The sequence below is a fragment of the Oncorhynchus kisutch genome, linkage group LG19, assembly GCF_002021735.2.
Source record: "Oncorhynchus kisutch isolate 150728-3 linkage group LG19, Okis_V2, whole genome shotgun sequence".
NCBI lineage: Eukaryota > Metazoa > Chordata > Actinopteri > Salmoniformes > Salmonidae > Oncorhynchus > Oncorhynchus kisutch.
The window spans coordinates 21,355,792-21,376,160 of NC_034192.2; the positions used below are offsets into that span (position 1 = coordinate 21,355,792).

The 20,369-nt window shown below is 41.7% G+C and overlaps 1 protein-coding gene across 3 annotated transcripts in view; it reads left to right on the forward strand.

Moving 5' to 3' along the window:
• st6gal1 (ST6 beta-galactosamide alpha-2,6-sialyltranferase 1) overlaps nucleotides 1-20,369 on the forward strand; it is a 144,013-nt gene that overhangs the window by 84,944 nt on the left and 38,700 nt on the right. For all 3 annotated transcript variants that reach the window (XM_020509203.2, XM_020509202.2, XM_020509201.2), the window contains exon 7: nucleotides 15,377-15,478. In XM_020509203.2, coding sequence (XP_020364792.1) covers nucleotides 15,377-15,478 — 102 coding nt within the window. The remainder of the gene's footprint in view (nucleotides 1-15,376; nucleotides 15,479-20,369) is intronic.

A 20,369-nucleotide genomic window follows, 5' to 3' on the forward strand; every position in this document is an offset into this window, starting at 1 on the left:
AGGGACATCTATCCACTGGGATTTTTGCCCATTCGTCAAGGCAAAACTGCTCCAGCTCCTTCAAGTTGGATGGGTTCCGCTGGTGTACAACAATCTTTAAGTCATACCACAGATTTTCAATTAGATTGAGGTCTGGCCTTTGTCTAGGCCATTCCAGGACATTTAAATGTTTCCCCTTAAACTACTCGAGTGTTGCTTTAGCAGTATGCTTAGGGTCATTGTCCTGCTGGAAGGTGAACCTCCACCCCGGTCTCAAATCTCTTTTAAGACAAACAGGTTTGTTTCCCTCAAGAATTTCCCTGTATATACCGCCATCCATCACTCCTTCAATTTTGACCAGTTTCCCAGTCCCTGCCGATGAAAAACATACCCACAGCATGATGCTGCCTCCACCATGCTTCTCTGTGGGGATGGAATTCTCAGGGTGATGAGGGGTGTTGGGTTTGCGCCCGACATAGCATTTTCCCTGATGGCCAAAAAGCTATATTTTAATTTCATCTGACCAGAGTTCCTTCTTCCATATTTTTGGGGAGTCTCCGACATGCCTTTTGGTGAACACCAAACGTGTTTGCTTATTTTATTCTTTAAGCAAATACTTTTTTCTGGCCACTGTTCTGTAAAGCCCAGCTCTGTGGAGTGTACGGCTTAAAGTGGTCCTATGGACAGATACTCCAATCTCTGCTGTGGAGCTTTGCAGCTCCTTCTGGGTTATATTTGGTCTCTTTGTTGCCTCTCTGATTATTGCCCTCCTTGCCTGGTCCGTGAGTTTTGGTGGGCGGCCCTCTCTTGGCCGGTTTGTTGTGGTGCCATATTCTTTCAATTTTTTAATAATGGATTTAATGGTGCGCCGTGGGCTGTTCAAAGTTTCAGATATTTTTTTAAAACCCAACCTTGATCTGTACTTCTCCACAACTTTGTCCCTGACCTGTTTGGAGAGCTATTTGATCTTCATGGTGCCGCTTGCTTGGTGGTGCCCCTTGCTTAGTGGTGTTGCAGACTCTGGGGCATTTCAGAACAGGTACTGTTCAGGTACTGAATATGTACTGAGATCATGTGACAGAACATGTGACACTTAGATTGCACACAGGTGGACTTTATTTAACTAATTATGTGACCTCTGAAGGTAATTGGTTGCACTAGATCTTATTTAGGGCCTTTATAGCAAAAGGGGTGAATAAATATGCACGCACCACTTTTCCGTTTTTATATATTTTAAAATTTTTGAAACAAGTCATTTTTTAAATTTCACTTCACCAAGGTGGACTATTTTGTGTATGTCCATTACATGACATCGAAATAAAAATGCAAAATCCAAATAAAACAAAGTAAGAAAAATGCCAAGGGAGTGAATCCTTTTGCAAGGCTTATTTTGCTCACTTGATTCCTTTTGTGTGTCTTGCTTTGGCCACTCATATGAATACAGTATTTATTTGAACTTGAATATGTAGCTTGGTTTGAGATTAAAGATGATTGTTAATGAGTGGTGGCCAGTGCGGGTATACTGTTATTCATTTTATTATTTATGAGAGTTACATTCGTGCTAATATGGCTGGTGTTGGGTCTGACCGTAGCCATTTAGAGGTACAAACAGACATTGACCAAGGGCAAGATGAAGCAGGCCAAGATACACCACCCTTCATCCCTGGGCTTGGTGTTATCTTGAAATCCTTTGGCTGAAATATTATCACTTGAGTGAGTTGTATCTGAAGAGTATGTTGATGGTGGTGGAAATGTCAATGATGCCAAACTTATTACTACAGTTGATTTGGAGGAAGTCAACAACATTGTCAAATAATTGCAAGACTCTGAATAGTGTTTTCAAGGCTTCTCTGGAACGTGCTGTGAACAGAAATACCAGCCTCATAGAGTAGGTGGAGCAAAAATTTGAGGGCATGGTAGTGACACTGAAAAACTCACTAGCCCAATTTGAGCAAGCAGTGGTGGAATGTATGCTCAGAAGAGAGGAGAAATGGAACAAGGAGATATCTAAAGTGAAATCCACAAGCACCCCATCCCCTAATATAGCTTTCTGCTGTCATACCCCTGATGTGAGTGGTATACCAAGAGAAGCTGCATCACGCTCCCATTCCATGTTCTCAAAGCCCCCTATCCGTATGGAGTTTTCTACGTTTAGTGAAACAAGGGATACTACAGAGGTTTTGAATTTCATTGAACAGTGTGAAAACTTCCTGTCACTGATACCTGTTTCTGATGCAGAGCTGGTTGCAACCTTGTCCGCAGTCCTCACAGGCTCTGTCAGGAGCTGGTGGATAGCTGAAAAAAACAAGATAACAACTGGGCAGAATTCAAGTGTTCCTGGCTGCTTTCTTACCAACAAAAACTATAAGCCCACCGTGCCTATTTTATGGACAAGGACATCCCATCCGGCCAAACCTTCCCCTAATCCGAACGATGCTGGACCAATTGTGCACCGCCCTATGGGACTCCAAATCATAGTTGGATGTGACACAGCCAGGATTCAAACCAGGGACTGTAGTGATGTCTATTGCACTAAGATGCAGTGCCTTAGACCACTGCGCCACTCAGAAGTCATGACCCATATGACCAATATATATTGTCCTGCTAATAGCCCATCCTAGAACCGTTGTTTACAGAATTCACAGCCTGCTCCGCTTGTGAAAAACAGGGTTAATAATAATAATAATACTTTTCCCCTTCCACATGTTAATCAATTAGTATATTTGAGTTTAACCACAATATTTGTTGTATTATTTATGCTGTCTTTTCTGGTGGATTAAACTGGAATTGCAAACAACTTTCCATGGCTTGTAAAAAAATATATAATATTTTGCAGATTGTTTTGTTTAAAAAAAAAGGCCCTTCTTGAACATGAGGTAAGACATTCTTAGTAATTTGTAAACAAAGCAAGTTTATTATTTTGAATGATTTATTTATGTTTTTAGAGGGAGAGAAAAAGAAAGCCCACCATCAGCTCATAAATCTTTTTGTGTAAGAACATAGTATGTGGGATTCATTTTAAGAAATGTAGCTTTATTTATATTATGGTGTTTCTATTCCAAGAAAAACAAAACCCTCAGGGTTACCTTTAGGAAAATATGGCGCTGTACATCGTGACCTTTATTTAACTAGGCAAGTCAGTTAAGAGCAAATTCTTATTTACAATGACGGCCTACACCAGTCAAACCTGGATGACACTGGGCCAATTGTGTGCCGCCCGAAGCGACACCCAATCACGGCCAGTTGTGAAACAGCCAACCTAACTAACAAATACATTTGATGATACAATTCTCCCCAGACCCTCCTTCTTGGCAAGAGTATTGTCCTGCTAATAGCCCATAATGGCGCTGTACAACGTGATCGGTCAGGAGTAGGCTACAGTACTACATTAAGAGTAAAATAATCCTAATGTTTCCACACCCTAATTGTAGTCTAACCAATACCCAAACGGAGATTCAGTGAAAATAAAATTCTTGTTGATTTATCAAGACCAGTCCCCGTGCTTGTATTTTCCAGTAAGCAACCATTTGTTTACCTTCTTTAGTCTACTTTGATCCAATATTTCCATCATTCAGTGATATTTATTCCCATAGTAATTTGTTATGGATCAATAATGAAATAAACATCTGCATTTTCAAAGAGTATTTTTATCATTATTTTATTAACGAAAGCACAAAGATGCTGATGAAGAAATACAGTACTGTACAGTATATGCTTTATCCGATATGTTGCGGTTGCATGAGGTCGCCCACACGCACTTTAAACTTTTGGATAATAAAGCATTTTGAAGATAGAAGCCGCCTGCATTTGTTTGTTAGGCTACTGTAAAATCTAACAAGTAAACATGGTAAAGTGCCTAATTCCTTACATAAGGGAGATCAGGTCATGTCCAGACTTTCTCTGTGACCTCAAGTGCTCATTAACTCTGTCTTTAATGCTTTTTCGGGTTGCATCAGTCATGGACAAAAACTTCTGAGAAATAGTATTAATGATGAACCCCAAAAGGCTCACTGGTTAGCCACATTGACTCGAGATCCATCCCAGTTGGTATTCTGTGTCCACTCTTTATATTTCTCTTCTGTTACACATCCTTGGAATAGCAGAACAGCATAATGGTCCGGATGGCCCTTGCTGTGTCTGGTGAGCAGTTGGTCAAGGTCTGTTGTCAGAAGAAGAATGGAAGGTTACAGTTCTAACAGGTCGCACCATAGAAAGAAGCTGGGATGAAAACGATGTCCATTTCATCTGTTCTTTTTGGTCACAATGTCATTTTTGGGTGAATTAACAGCTCGTTTTTGAATGGTAACTGTGTTAACAAACAGATCACTGACCATTTCGAATCCCACCGTACCTTCTCCACTATGCAATCTGGTTTCCAAGCTGGTCATGGGTGCACCTCAGCCACGCTCAAGGTCCTAAATGATATCATAACATCCATCGATAAAAGACAGTACTGTGACCTGGTCAAGGCTTTTGACTCTGTCACCGCATTCTTATCGGCAGACTCATAAGCATTGGCATCTCAAATGACTGCCTCGCCTGGTTCAACAACTACTTCGCAGACAGAGTTCAGTTTGTCAAATCGAAGGGCCTGTTGTCAGGACCTCTGGCAGTCTCTATGGGGCTGCCACAGTGTTCAATTCTCGGGCCGACTCTTTTCTCTGAATATACAGTTGAAGTCGGAAGTTTACATACACTTAGGTTGGAGTCATTAAAACTAGTTTTTCAACCACTCCACAAATTTCTTGTTAACAAACTATGGTTTTGGCAAGTTGGTTAGGACATCTACTTTGTGCATGACAAGTCATTTTCCCAACAATTGTTTACAGATGCAAACAATAGTATGCAAGTATAAACACCATGGGACCACGCAGCCGTCATACCGCTCAGGAAGGAGACGTGTTCTGTCTCCTAGAGATGAACGTACTTTAGTGCGAATAGTGCTAATCAATCCCAGAACAACAGCAAAGGACCTTGTGAAGATGCTGGAGGAAACAGGTACAAAAGTATCGATATCCACAGTAAAACGAGTCCTATATCGACATAACCTGAAAGAAGGTTCAGCAAGGAAGAAGCCACTGTTCCAAAACCGCCATAAAAAAGCCAGACTACGGTTTGCAACGGCACATGGGGACAAAGATCGTACTTTTTGGAGAAATGTCTTCTGGTCTGATGAAACAAAAAATAACTGTTTGGCCTTGCAAGCCGAAGGACATCATCCCATCCATGAAGCACGGGGGTGGCAGCATCATGTTCTGGATGTGCTTTGCTGCAGGAGGGACTGGTGCGCTTCGCAAAATAGATGTCATCATAAGGCAGGAAAATAATATGGATATATTGAAGCAACACCTCAGGACATCAGTCAGGATGTCAACTTGGTCGCAAATGGGTCTTACAAATGGATAATGACCCCAAGCATACTTACAAAGTTGTGGCAAAATGGCTCAAGGACAACAAAGTCAAGGTATTGGAGTGGCCATCACAAAGCTCTGACCTCAATCCAATAGAAAATGCATGGGAAGAACTGAAAAGGTGTGTGTGAGCAAGGAGGCCTACAAACCTGACTCAGCTACACCAGCTCTGTCAGAAAGAATGGGTCAAAATTCACCCAAGTTATTGTGTGAAGCTTGTGGAAGGCTACGCAAATCTTTTGACCCAAGTTTAAATGGTTTAAGGCAATGCTACCAATTATTAATTGAATGTATATAAACTTCTAACCCACTGGGAATGTGATGAAAGAAATAAAAGCTGAAATATATAATTCTCTACTATTATTTTGACATTTCACATTCTTAAAATAAAGTGGTGATCCTAACTGAACTAAGACAGGGAATTTTTACAAGGATTAAATGTCAGGAATTGGGGAAAAATTGAGTTTAAATGTATTTGGCTAAGGTGTATGTAAACTTCCTACTTCAACAGTATCAATGATGTCGCTCTTGCTGCTGGTGATTCTCTGAACCACCTCTACGCAGACAACACCATTTTGTATACATCTGACCCTTCTTCTTTGGACAAACGAGCTTCAATGCCATACAACTCTTCTTCCGTGGCCTCCAACTGCTCTTAAATGCTAGTAAATCTAAATGTATGCTCTTCAACCGATTGCTGCCTGCACCTGCCCGCCCGCCTGACTAGCATCACTACTCTGGACGGTTCTGATTTAGAATATGTGGTCAACTACAAATACCTAGGTGTCTGCTTAAACTGTAAACTCTCCTTCCAGACTCATATTAAACATCTCCAATCCAAAATCAAATATAGAATCGGCTTCCTATTTCGCAACAAAGCCTCCTTCACTCATGCTGCCAAACACCCTTGTAAAACTGACTATCCTATCGATCCTTGACTTCCGCAATGTCATCTACAAAATGACCTCCAACACTCTTGACGTAGTCTATCACAGTGTCATCCGTTTTGTCAACAAAGCCCCATACACTACCCACCACTGCAACCTGTATGCTCTCGTTGGCTTGCACTCGCTTCATATAGGTCATCTATAAGTCTTTGCTTGGTAAATCCCCGCCTTATCTGAGATCACTAGTCATCCTTGGAACACCCACCCGTAGCACAAGCTCCAGCAGGTATATTTCACTGGTCATCCCCAAAGCCATCACCTCCTTTGAACGCCCTTCCTTCCAGTTCTCTGCTGCCAATGACTGGAACAAATGGCTAAAATCACTGAAGCTGGAGTCTTAAATCTCCCTCACTAACTTTAAGCATCAGTTGTCAGAGCAGCTTACCGATCACAGCACCTGTACACAGCCCATCTGTAAATAGTCCGCCCAAATACCTCATCCCCATATTGTTAATTAGTTTTGCTCTTTTGCACTCCTGTATCTCTACTTGCACATCATCATCTGCACATCTATCACGCCAGTGTTAATGCTAAATTGTAATTATTTCGCCATTATGCCCTATTTATTGCCTTACCTCCCTAATCTTACTACATTTGTACTTTTGTTTATCCCATGTGTTGTTGTTTTTGTCACACTGCTTTGCTTTATCTTGGCCAGGCTGCAGTTGTAAATGAGAACTTGTTCTCAACTGGCCTACCTGGTTAAATAAATGTGAAATAAATGTAAAAAAAGAAAATGTTTCAATTGTCTCAAGGCTTAAAACTCCTACTTTAACCTGTCTCCTCCCCTTCATCTACACTGATTTTAAGTGGATTTAACAAGTGACATCAATAACGGGTCATAGCTTTTGCTTGGTCAGTCTGTCATGGTAAGAGCAGGTGTTCAATGTTTTGTACACTCAATATCTGTCTCTCTCTCAGATTCAATTTGAATGTAATTGATGGAGAGAGAGACTATTTCAGAGTGCTCGTGTGCACACTGATTTAAAGTAACGATATTCAGGTGATATGCTGATTTAAAAAATGCAGCTGAAATTGAAACAATCATAATCTTTACAATAAAATAAAAGGTGACCCCAGAAAGCCAGATGGAAATGTGTAAATTAGATGTGCATTCAGTCCTTATATTACTGTACCATATGCTGCAGCAACTGTAGGAACCACAATGGAAATAAGTCCCTGACTTTATTGTGCAATCTCGGTCACTTTTAAAATTTTGTATATATATATGCTGTTGTTTTTTTACTGACAAATAAAATCAATCAATAAATCCGAGCTGTGCACCAGCAATTTGATGAATGGAGAAAACACCAAAATGGTTAATGACATTCAGAGATTGTCATGCCATGCCTTCGATACTGGGTAAGCCTACAAGGTAGGAAGGGGTGTGTTTTCTGTTAGTCAAGATTGAAATTGTCTATTCATTCTGGTGTTGAAAATGCAAACCATGATACGGAAGTGCCCGAAGTCTGTACGTTTTTTGTTTATTGGTTGTGTGGTGGCACAGAAACCTATTGGTGGGGGAAAAATGGCAATATGTATTGTAATTATAAATATGGCATCAAATTGTTGAAAATCAGATTTCTCCCTAGCTGATCATTGTCTGCAACCGGCTCTGATAGTGAAGTAATGAAACAGGCAGTGAGGTTCTAGTCCATGGTGGTCAGCAAACCATTAACCTTCTGGCCCGTAGACATGCATGGCACATAGATATCTATGTTTATAAACACAGGGTCGCTACAGTTATTGTGATTATAACCATTATTTTGAGTTAATTCTATGAGGGGGGTGGGTGTTCAATGTATTTTACAGTACAAGAGGAGGGTCATGTAAAAATATTTGTAAAGTTGGGGAGGGGGTGGACAGCGTGTATGGCATCGTGTGGGCAAACGGTTTGCTGATGTAATTTATGTGAACAGAGTGCCCCATGGTGGAGGTGCGGTTATGGAATGGGCAAGCATAAGCTACGGACAACAAACACAATTGCATTTTATCAATGGCAATTTTAATGTACAGAGATACCGTGACGAGATCCTGAGGCCCATTATCGTGCCATTCATCCGACGCCCTCCTCTCATGTTTCAGCATGATGATGCACGACCCCATGTCGCAAGGATCTGTACACAATTCCTGGAAGCTGAAAATGTCCCAGTTCCTCCATGGCCTGCATGCTCACCAGAATGCCACATATTGATCATGTTTGGGATTCTCTGGGTCGACGTGTACGACAGCGTGTTCCAGTTCCCACCAATATCCAGCAACTTCACACAGCCATTGAAGAGGAGTGGGACAATATGCCACAGGCCACAATCAACAGCCTGGTCAACTCAAAGGAGACGTGTCACATTCATGAGGAAACTGGTGGTCACACCAGCTACTGACCAGTGTCACACCCTGGCCATAGAGAGGCTTTTTATTCTCTATTTTGGTTAGGCCAGGGTGTGACTAGGGTGGGCATTCTATGTCCATTTTTCTATGTTTTGTATTTCTATGTCTTGGCCTGGTATGGTTCTCAATCAGGGACAGCTGTCTATCGTTGTCTCTGATTGAGAACCATACTTAGGTACCCTTTTCCCCTACCTGTTTTGTGTGAAGTTAACTTTGTCTTTGTTCAGGGCACATAACCCAAAGCTTAACGGTTTGGTTTTGTTCTTTTGTTTTGTCGGCGTCATTTTCAATAAAGAGAGAATGTACGCTTACCATGCTGCACCTTGGTCCAGTCCTTCAGCCAGCCGTGACACCAGCCCATACTTTTTTTGAACAGATGCATATCTGCATGCCCGCCATTATTTCAATTGACTGATTTCCTTATGAACTAACTCAGTAAAATATTTGAAATTGTTGCAGGTGCATTTAGATTTTTGTTGAGTGTAGATTAACACAAAGTTCAAATGTCATAGGCCTATGTATGGTTTTATGTTATCACTTATCATAATTACATACCTTGTGAAATATGTCATACCTAGGGCTGTTGCGTTGACTATATTACCGCCACACCAGCAGTCATGTCTGCAGTAAAATTCCACGTGACCGTTGAGTCACGGTAATCTCCTCATATGCACTATGGACATTCATTGGTCAAAAGCAAGTTTAGTTTAACCATCAGGTCCTAATGGTCTGGTACTCAGGGCTCTATTGTCCCTCCACCAGATTTGAATGGTCTGGTACTCAGGGCTCTATTGTCCCTCCACCAGGTCCTAATGGCCTGGTACTCAGGACTCTATCTCAGGGCTCAATTGAGAATAGTCTGATGGGTGAAAATATGACCACTTGAGGCGAGAACTGCGTGTGCAGCCTGAGGCAAGGAACAGAGCGCAAGCTCTTTTTGGACATTCTCAAATCATCAGTAGCCAATAGTCGCATCATGGAGCAGACATGTTTGGATTTCTAAAACATTCTAAGGTTTGTATCATTCACAACTAAAGTTGCTAAATAATTCTAAATCTAGCATATAGGGCCTGTTTCAAGTCAACATAGCCACTTCATATGCGCACTCGTTTCAGAAGGCACAGGTCTACGAATACATGTTCTGCACGTGATAATATCAGTGTATTTATTTGTATTCTTATCTGTATAGGTGATATACAATACCAGTCAAAAGTTTGGACACACCTACTCATTCAAGGGGTTTTCTTTATTTGTACTATTTTCTGTAAAATAATAGTGAAGAAATAAAAACAATGAAATAACACATATGGAATTATGTAGTAACCAAAAAAGTGTTAAACAAATCCAAATATATTTTAGATTCTTAAAAGTAGCCACCCTTTGCCTTGAGAGCTTTGCACACACTTGGCATTCTCTCAACCAGCTTCATGAGGAATGCTTTTCCAACAGTCTTGAAGGAGTTCCCACATATGCTGAGCACTTGTTGGCTGCTTTTCCTTCACTCTGCAGTCCAACTCATCCCAAACCATCTCAATTGGGTTGAGGTCGGGTGATTGTGGAGGCCAGGTCATATAATGCAGCACTCCATCACTCTCATTTGTGGTCAAATAACCCTTACATAGTCTAGAGGTGTGTTTTGGGTCAGTGTCCTGTTGAAAGACAAATGATAGTCCCACTAACTGCAAACCAGATGGGAGGACGTATCGCTGCACAATGCTGGTTAAGTGTGCCTTTAATTCTGAATAAATCACAGACAGTGTCACCAGCAAAGCACCATCACACCTCCTCCTCACACAGTGGTTGGAACCAAAAATCTCAAATTTGGACTCATCAGACCAAAAGACAGATTTCCACCAGTCTAATGGCCATTGCTCATGGTTCTTGGCCCAAGCAAGTCTGTTCTTCTTATTGGTGTCCTTAAGTAGTGGTTTCTTTGCAGCAATTCGACCATGAAAGCCTGCTTCACACAGTCTCCTATGAACAGTTGATTTTGAGATGTGTCTGTTACTTGAACTCTGTGAAGCATTTATTTGGGCTGCAATTTCTTCAATGAACTTATCCTCTGCAGCAGAGGTAACTCTGGGTCTTCCTTTCCTGTGATGGTCCTCATGAGAGCCAGTTTCATCATAGCGGTTGATGGTTTTTGCGACTGCACTTGAAGAAACTTTAAAAGTTCTCAACATTTTCCAGATTGACTGACCTTCATGTCTTAAAGTAATGATGGACTGTCGTTTCTCTTTGCTTATTTTAGCTGGTCTTACCATAATATGGACTTGGTATTTTACCAAATAGGGCTATCTTCTTTATACCACCCCTACCTTGTCACAACACAACTGATTGGCTTGAACGCACTAAGAAGGAAAGACATTCCACAAATGAACTTTTAACACGCACACCTGTTAATTGAAATGCATTCCAGGTGACTACCTCATGAAGCTGGTTGAGAGAATGCCAAGAGTGTGCAAAGCTGTCATCAAGGCAAGGGGTGGCTACTTTGAAGAATCTCAAATATAAAATATATTTGGATTTGTTTAACACTTTTTTTTTTGGTTGCTACATGATTCCAAATGTGTTATTTCATAGTTTTGATGTCCCCAGTCTTCACTATTATTCTACAATGTAGAAAATAGTAAAAATAAAGAAAGACTCTGGAATGAGTTGGTCTGTCCAAACTTTTGACTGGTACTGTGAATTTGTGTTACCAACATGTATATTGATTATATAAAGCTCTGTCCTTACCTGTATAGGTGTTATAAAGCTGTGTTGTTACCTACAGTGTATTTGGAAAGTATTCACACCCCTTGACCTTTTCCAAATGTTGTTATGTTACAGCTTTATTCTAAAATGGATTAAATAGTTTTTTCCCCATCATCAATCTACACACAATACACAAAATGTTTGCAAATTTATTTTAAAAAGTGATACAACATTTACATAAGTATTAAGACCCTTTACTCAGTACTTTGTTGAAACACCTTTGGCAGCAATTACAGCCTTGAGTCTTCTTGGGTAGGACCCTACAAGCTTGGCACACCTGTATTTGGGGAGTTTCTCCCATTCTTCTCTGCAGAACCTCTCAAGCTCTGTCAGGTTGGATGGGGAGCGTTGCTGCACAGCTATTTTCGGGCTCTCCAGAGATGTTCGGGCTCTGGCTCTGGCTGGGCCAGTCAAGGACATTCAGAGACTTGTCCCAAAGGCATTCCTGTGTTGTCTTGGCTGTGTGCTTAGGGTTGTCCTGTTGGAAGGTGAACCTTCGCCCCAATCAGAGGTCCTGAGTGCTCTGGAGCAAGTTTTCATCAAGGATCTCTCTGTACTTTGCTCCGTTCATCTTTCCGTCAACCTGACTAGTCACTCAGTCCCTGCTGCTGAAAAAACGCCACCACCATGTTTCACTGTAGGGATGGTAACAGGTTTCCTCCAGAGTTGAGGCTTGGCATTCAGGCCAAAGAGTTCAATCTCGGTTTTATCAGACCAGAGAATCTTGTTTCTCATTGTCGGAGAGTCTTTAGGTGCCTTTTGGCAAACTCCAAGTGGGCTGTCATGTGTCTTTTACTGACGAGTGGTGTGGTGGTTAATTTCTGGATTATCAAATGAGGAGAGAAACTTATCACACAAGTCAGCGTTATACCTAAACTGAATCTTTATTAGTGAGAGCTTTGCAATAGCGGTGGCTGGTTGACAAATCAACCTCAGATGATCCATTGAGAGCCACCACACAAAGGCTACTGATATCTTTTATAGCAAAGATCCACCCCCTAGTCTACATAACAAACCACAGATGTTTAGAATGTGTCACAAGGTGAGACTTTTTGAATGAGAAAGGAGCATCCCGTAGCCAGATAGCATTCGCTATAAATTATTGTTCAGTTTGGCCCCTAAGACGAGGTTCCGATCTCATTCCTGGTACTGAGGTTGATTCGTCAACCAGCACAAAAATACCAACTCATCCAATGGCATAAATCAATTGTCAACTCCAGATACTCCCATCTGAAGTAAAACCCCTTCTTAACCACACTCCTCGACAAGCTCACTGAGGGGAGTGAGCCTCTAGGTCAAACACTATCCCAGGATAAGTGCAACATCAGAGAAGACATACAATGGTTCCAGACACTACCACACACATCCCCCAATGCCAAAGGAGGGAGTGACTGGACAGACATTGTGGAGACAAGTAATAGGTTCCCCATGAATCACACCATCCCTTCACATGGGTAAAGACATGGGTATAGGTAAAGACACATTCACATATGAAGACAATGTTCCCCCCTGTCCTCTTCCCTTTCTGATATTCTGCATATCACCAGGGACATGTGAAAGACAAACCTGACCTCTCCCCTGTCTGGGCCCCAGGTGACTGAAGAAGTGCAACTGCCAACACCAGAGTTCGAAAGGATCCATTCTAATAACAAGTATATCACATAAGCATATTATGCAGATAAGACATCTTAATTATCTATGTTACCCAACTAATTCTGATTCTTCCACCACAGTGGCTTCCATTTGGACACTCTACCATAGAGACCTGATTGGTGGAGTGCTGCAGAGATGGTTGTCCTTCTGGAACTTTCTCTCATCTCCATAGAGGAACTCTGGAGCTCTGTCAGAGTTACCAACGGGTTCTTGGTCACCTCCCTGACCAAGGCCCTTCTCCCCTGATTGCTCAGTTTGGCCGGGTGGCCAGCACTAGGAAGAGTCTTGTTGGTTCAAAACTTCTTCCATTAAAGAATGATGGAGGCCACTGTGTTCTTGGGGACCTTCACTACTGCAGAAATGTTTTGGTACCCTTCCCCAGATCTGTGCCTCGATACAATCCTGTCTCGGAGCACTATGGACAATTCCTTCTACCTTATGGCTTGGTTTTTGCTCTGACTTGCACTGTCAACTGTGGGACCTTATATAGACAGGTGTGTGTGCCTTTCCAAATCATGTCCAATACATTGAATTTACCACAGGTAAATGGCAACAGGATGCACCTGAGCTTAATTTTGAGTCTCATAACAAAGAGTCTGAATACTTATTGTTGAGTTTACATACACCTTAGCCAAATACATTTAAACTCAGTTCTACACAATTCCAGATATTTAATCCTAGTAAAAATTCCCTGTCTTAGGTCAGTTAGGATCACCACTTTATTTTAAGAATGTGAATTGTCAGAATAATAGTAGAGGGAATGATTTATTTCAGCTTTTATTTATTTATTCACATTCCCAGTGGATCAGAAGTTTACATACACTCAATTAGTATTTGGTAGCATTGCCTTTAAATAGTTTAACTTGGGTCAAACGTTTTGGGTAGCCTTCCACAAGCTTGTATTTTGTGAAGAGCACCAGTCCCTCCTGCAGCAAAGCACCCCCATAACATGATGCTGCCACCCCCGTGCTTCACGGTTGGGATGGTGTTCTTCAGCTTGCAAGCTCCCCCCCCCCCCTTTGTCCTCCAAACATAACGATGGTAATTATGGCCAAACAGTTCTATTTTTGTTTCATCAGACCAGAGGACATTTCTCCAAAAAGTACGATCTTTGTCCCCATGTGCAGTGGCAAACTGTAGTCTGGCTTTTTTATGGCAGTTTCTGAGCAGGGGCTTCTTCCTTGCTGAGCTGCCTTTTAGGTTATGTCGATATAGGACTCGTTTTACTGTGGATATAGATACTTTTTGTTTCTGTTTCCTCCAGTGTCTTCACAAGGTCCTTTGCTATTCTGGGATAGATTTTCACTTTTTGCGCGAAAGTACATTTATCTTTAGGAGACAGAACATGTATCTTTCCTGAGCGGTATGACGGCTGCATGGTCCTATGGTGTTTATACTTTCGTACTATTGTTTGTACAGATGAATGTGGTACCTTCAGGCGTTTGGAAATTGCACCCAATAATGAACCAGACTTGTGGAGGTCTACAGTTTTTTTCTTTTGATTTTCCCATGATGTCAAGCAAAGAGGCACTGAGTTTGAAGGTAGGCCTTGAAATACATCCACAGATATACCTCCAATTGAGTAGAATTAGGTACATTAGCCTATCAGAAGCTCCTAAAGCCGTGACATAATTTTCGGGAATTTTCCAAGCTGCTTAAAGGCACAGTCAACTTTGTGTATGTAAACTTCTGACCCACTGGAATTGTGATACATTCAATAAGTGAAAAGGTCTGTCTGTACAAAATTGTTGGGAAAATTACTTGTGTCATACACAAAGTAGATGTCCTAGCCGACTTGCCAAAACTATAGTTTGACAAGAAATTTGTGGAGTGGTTGAAAAATTAGTTTTAATGACTCCAACCTAAGTGTATGTAAACTTCCTACTTCGACTCTATGTAAGTCAGGTTTTTTTTAAATACAAAATAAAAATGACACTTTTTTTTTTTTTTTTAAGAAAAAGTTTTCACTTTGTCATTATGGGGTATTGAGTAGATTGAGGACATTTTTTTATTGAATCAATTTTAGAAAAAGGCTGTAACTTAACAAAATGTGGAAAAAGTCAGGGGTCTGAATACTTTCCGAATGCAAGGTAAGTCGCCCTGGATTAGAGTTTCTGCTAAATGACTCAAATGTAAATTTATATAAAGCATAAACCTGTGCTGTTACCTATATATGTTGTATAAAGCTGTGTTCTTACCTGTAATAGGTGATACAACGTTGTGTTGTTACCTGTCCCGCAGGTGATGGCATCAGACGACCACCGCTTCCTGTCAAGCTCTCTGTACAGCACAGGTGTTCTGGTGGCCTGGGACCCTTCCCCCTTTTCTGCTGACCTCAGCCAGGTATGACTTGGGGAGAGTAAATACCAGTAGAGATCATTAGAGGCCAGTAAATACTACTCAAGACCAATAAAAACATTTCAAAAGCAGTAAAGATTGAGTATAAAGACCAGTCAAGACTAGTCAAGAACAATCAAGACCAGTAAAGATCATTAACCCCCTAGAGTTGATGTCCATGCCCCCGCGGAAATCTATTTAGCTTAATAAAAACATCCCCGTCAAAATCTGTCTGTTTAAGCAACAAAAATGTGTTATTTTGTAACGACTCAATCCACCGCATCCACCGATGTCGGACTTTCGATCATAGCGTCATCTCTCAGTGGTGTAAAGTACTTAAGTAAAAAATTATTTAAAGCACTAGTTAAGTAGTTTTTAGGGGTATTTATACTTTACTATTTATATTTTAGAACATTTTTACTACACTACATTCCTAAAGAAAATAATGTACCTTTAACTCCATACATTTACTCTGACACCCAAAAGTTCTTGTTACATTTCAAATGCTTAGCAGGACAGGAAAATTGTCCAATTCACATACATCCCTGGTCATCTCTACTGCCTCTGATCTGGCGAACTCACTTAACAGAAATGCTTGGTTTATAAATTGTGACCGACCGGCTCAAATCAGTCTTATGTAGCAAAATTTGAAATGGTATTATTTACTTTGGATAAAGTAGAGACTCAGAGCTACAAAATGGTATAACATACACTGCATTTGAGAAACAATGGGAAAGTCATTTTTCTTTGCAAGTTGATAAACTTGTAAACTCACTTTTGAGAAAATGGCCTTTGAATGATTTGGTACTACTACTGGAGAGCCCTTCTTTAACTACACCCATTCAGCATCGTTCACACCCTCTGAAGCTTTAGCCCCACACAACTCTTTAAGGGTTGATCCGAGCGTTCTGTACTAACAACAGCAATCAAGCACCCCTGTAAAGTTCGTTATTATACACAGATTCAAACAAATGTGTATTTATGCACAATTGATAACACAATTGATAACAAATATGTATTTATATGGACCCTGATGTAACTTTCATTGTTAATTTGTTTATTTTTCATGGCAGATTTATTCATAAAATGATGTGGGCATAGAACAAACCCCTCTTCACATTCTTTAAGATAGAATTGAAATATTATTTTGAAATGATCAGTAAGTGTAAAAACAAAAATGCAATACGTTCCAGAAAACGTTTTGACAAATTGAAAATACATTTCGATATGTAATACCTCTGTCTGTTCATTTTATGTACTCTTGTTTGCATATTCCTGTTTTTGTTTTGTTCATAATAATATTAACTTCTCATGGGCAGGTGGGACGGTATTATAAATATTTAACTTCCATAAAATCAATAGTGTAATACATCAAAATAAAGCTTCACTTCTTGTTAAGCCAGCCGCTGTGTCAGATTTCAAAAAGGCTTTACGGCGAAAGCAAACCATGTGATTATCTGAGGACAGCGCCCCGCATACAAACGCATGAAAAACATATATTTCAACCAGGCAGGTGCGACACGAAAGTCAGAAATAGCGATATAAAAAATGCCTTACCTTTGATGATCTTCTTCTGGTTGCACTCCAAAGGTCCCTGTTACCCTGTTAATGGTCCTTTTGTTCGATAATGTTCTTCTTTATATCCATAAACACTCAGTTTAGCTGGCGCACTTCAGTCAATAATCCACCCATAGCCAAGTCCTCCCAGATTGCAGTTCCAGGCTGGTTTTTGGAAAAATGAGCCAGAAACTGTAATTTTTCTAGGTGGCTCCCAATTTGGCGCCCCCCTAGCAATTAAACACTGGAGTGATAGATATGCAGAAGCGGAATGTGCAAGTAAAGTTACTGAGGTGCAAAGGAGCAAAAAAATAAATAACAATATGGGAATAACGTAGTTGGATGGGCTATGTACAGCTGCAATGATCTGTGAGCTGCTCTGACAGCTGGTGCTTAAAGTTAGTGAGGGAGATATGTGTCTCCAGCTTCAGTGATTCTTGCAATTCGTTCCAGTCATTGGCAGGAGAGAAATGGAAGGGAAGAAGGCCAAAGGAGGAATTGGCTTTGGGGCTGACCAGTGAAATATACCTGCTGGAGTGCGTGCTACGGGTGGGTGCTGCTATGGTGACCAGTGAGCTGAGATAAGGTGGGCTTTACCTAGCAAATACTTAAAGATGACCTGGAGCCAGTAGGTTTGGCAACGAATATGAAGGGAGGGCCAGCCAACGAGAACATACAGGTCGCTGTGGTGGATAGTATATGGGGCTTTGGTGACAAAACGGATGGCACTGTGGTACACTGCATCCAATTTGCTGAGTAGAGTGTTGGAGGCTATTTTGTAAATGACATTGCCAAAGTCAAGGATCGGTAGGATAGTCAGTTTTACAAGGGTATTCTTGGCAGCATGGCAGAATGGTGTCATCTGCGTGGATCAGAGAATCAGAGAATCAACAGCAGCAAGAGCAACATCATTGATGTATACAGAGAAAAGAATCGGCCCGTGAATTTAACTCTGTGGCACCCCCATAGAGACTGCCAGAGCGGAGAAGGTATGGTGGGATTCAAAATGTTCGTTGATCTGTTAATTAACTTGGCTTTTGAAGACCTTAGAAAGGCAGGGTAGGATAGATATAGTTCTGTAACAGTTTGTCTAGAGTGTCTCCCCCTTTGAAGAAGGGGATGACCGCGGCAGCTTTCCAATCTTTGGGGATCTCAGACGATACGAAAGAGACGTTGAACAGGCTAGTAATAGGGGTTGCAACAATTGCGTCAGATAATTTTAGAAAAAGAGTGTCCAGATTGTCTAGCCCAGCTTATTTGTAAGGGTCCAGATTTTGCAGCTCTTTCAGAACATCAGCTATCTGGATTTGGGTGAAGAAGAAGAAATGGGAGAGGCTTGGGCAGGTTGCTGTGGGGAGTGCAGGGCTTTTGACTGGGGTAGGGATAGCCAGGTGAAAAGTATGGCCAGCCATAGAAAAATGCTTATTGAATTTCTCAATTATTGAGGATTTATCGGTGGTGACAGTGTTTCCTAGCCTCAGTACAGTGGGCAGCTGGGGGGAGGGGTTCTTATTCTACATGGATTTTACAGTGTCCTGGAACTTTTTGGAGTTTGTGCTACAGGATGCAAATTTCAGTTTGAAAAAGCTAGCCTTTGCTTTCCTAACTGCCTGTGTATATTGGTTCCTAACTTCCCTGAAAAGTTGCATATCTCGGGGGCTATTCGATGCTAATGCAGTACGTCACAGGATGTTTTTGTGCTGGTCAAGGGCAGTCAGGTCTGGAGTGAACCAAGGGCTCTATATCTGTTCCTGGTTCTACATTTTTTGAATGGGGCATGTTTATTTAAGATGGTGAGGAAAGCACTTTTAAAGAATAACCAGGCATCCTCTACTGACGGAATGAGGTCAATATTCTTCCAGGATACCCGGGCCAGGTCGATTAGAATGGCCTACCAGCTGAATGTTTTTAGGGAGCGTTTGACAGTGATGAGGGGTGGTCGTTTGACCGCAGACCCATTATGGACGCAGACAATGAGGAAGTGATCACTGAGATCCTGGTTGAAGACAACAGAGGTGTATTTAGAGGGCAGGTTGGTCAGAATGATATCTATGAGGGTGTCCGTGTTTATGGCTTTGGGGTTGTACCTGGTAGGTTCATTGATCATTTGTGTGAGATTGAGGCCATCTAGCTTAGATGTTAGGACAGCCGGAGTGTTAAAATTGTCCCAGTTTAGGTCACCTAACAGTACGAGCTCTGAAGATAGATAGGGAGCAATCAATTCACATATGGTGTCCAGGGCAAGCTGGGGGCTGAAGGTGGTCTATAAGAAGCGGCAACAGTGATAGACTTGTTTCTGGAAAGGTGGATTAAAAAAAAGTAGAAGCTAGAATTGTTTGGGCACAGACCTGGATAGTATGACAGAACTCTGCAGGCTATCTCTGCAGTAGATTGCAACTCCGCCGCCTTTGGCAGTTCTATCTTGTCGAACATTTTTATATGTTCTAGTTAGGGATGTACATTTCAGAATTTTTGGTGGCCTTCCTAAGCCAGGATTCAGACACGGCTAGGACATCCGGGTTGGCAGAGTGTGCTAAACCAGTGAATAAAACAAACTTAGGGAGGAGGTTACAGAAGTCAAAAAATGAGAGCGCCTGGGCAATTGGAGTGGAGCTAGATGCTGCAGGGCCTGGATAAACCTCTACATCCCCAGAGGAACAGAGGAGGAGTAGACGATTAGAGAGGCTTTGTCTCTAGAGACACTATTTAAACCAGGTGAGATCACCACATGTGTGGGAGGTGGAACAAAAGGGCTAGCTAAGTCATATTGATCAGGGCTGGAGGCTCTACACTGAAATAAGACAATAATCACTAACCAGAACAGCAATGGACAAGGCATATTGACATTAGGGAGAGGCATGCATAGCCGACTAATCATAGGGTCCAGTGAGTAGCTAGGTGAGCTGGAGACACGGCGATTCAGACAGCTAACTGGCCGGGGCTAGCAGAAGAGCCTTAGGGGGACATTGCGACGTAAGAGCCTGTGGAAATTCCCTCGGGCGGATTACATCGGCAGACCAGTCGTGATGAATCGGCAGGGCTTCGTGTTGGCAGTAAAAGGGGTCCAGGCCAATTGGCAAAATAGGTATTGTAGCCCAAGGAGTGGCTGATGGACCTCTTCAGCTAGCTGGGAGATGGGCCTAGCACGAGGCTAGCTCCAGGCTAACTGGTGCTTTCTTCGGGACAGAGACGTTAGCCAGGAGTAGCCACTCGCATAGCAGCTAGCTAGCTGCAATGATCCAGGTGAAAAGGTTCAGAGCTTGAGGTAGGAATCCGGAGATGTGGAAATTTGGTGGAGAAAGTCCGGTGTGCTCTGGGTTGAATCGCTCTGTGCAGACTG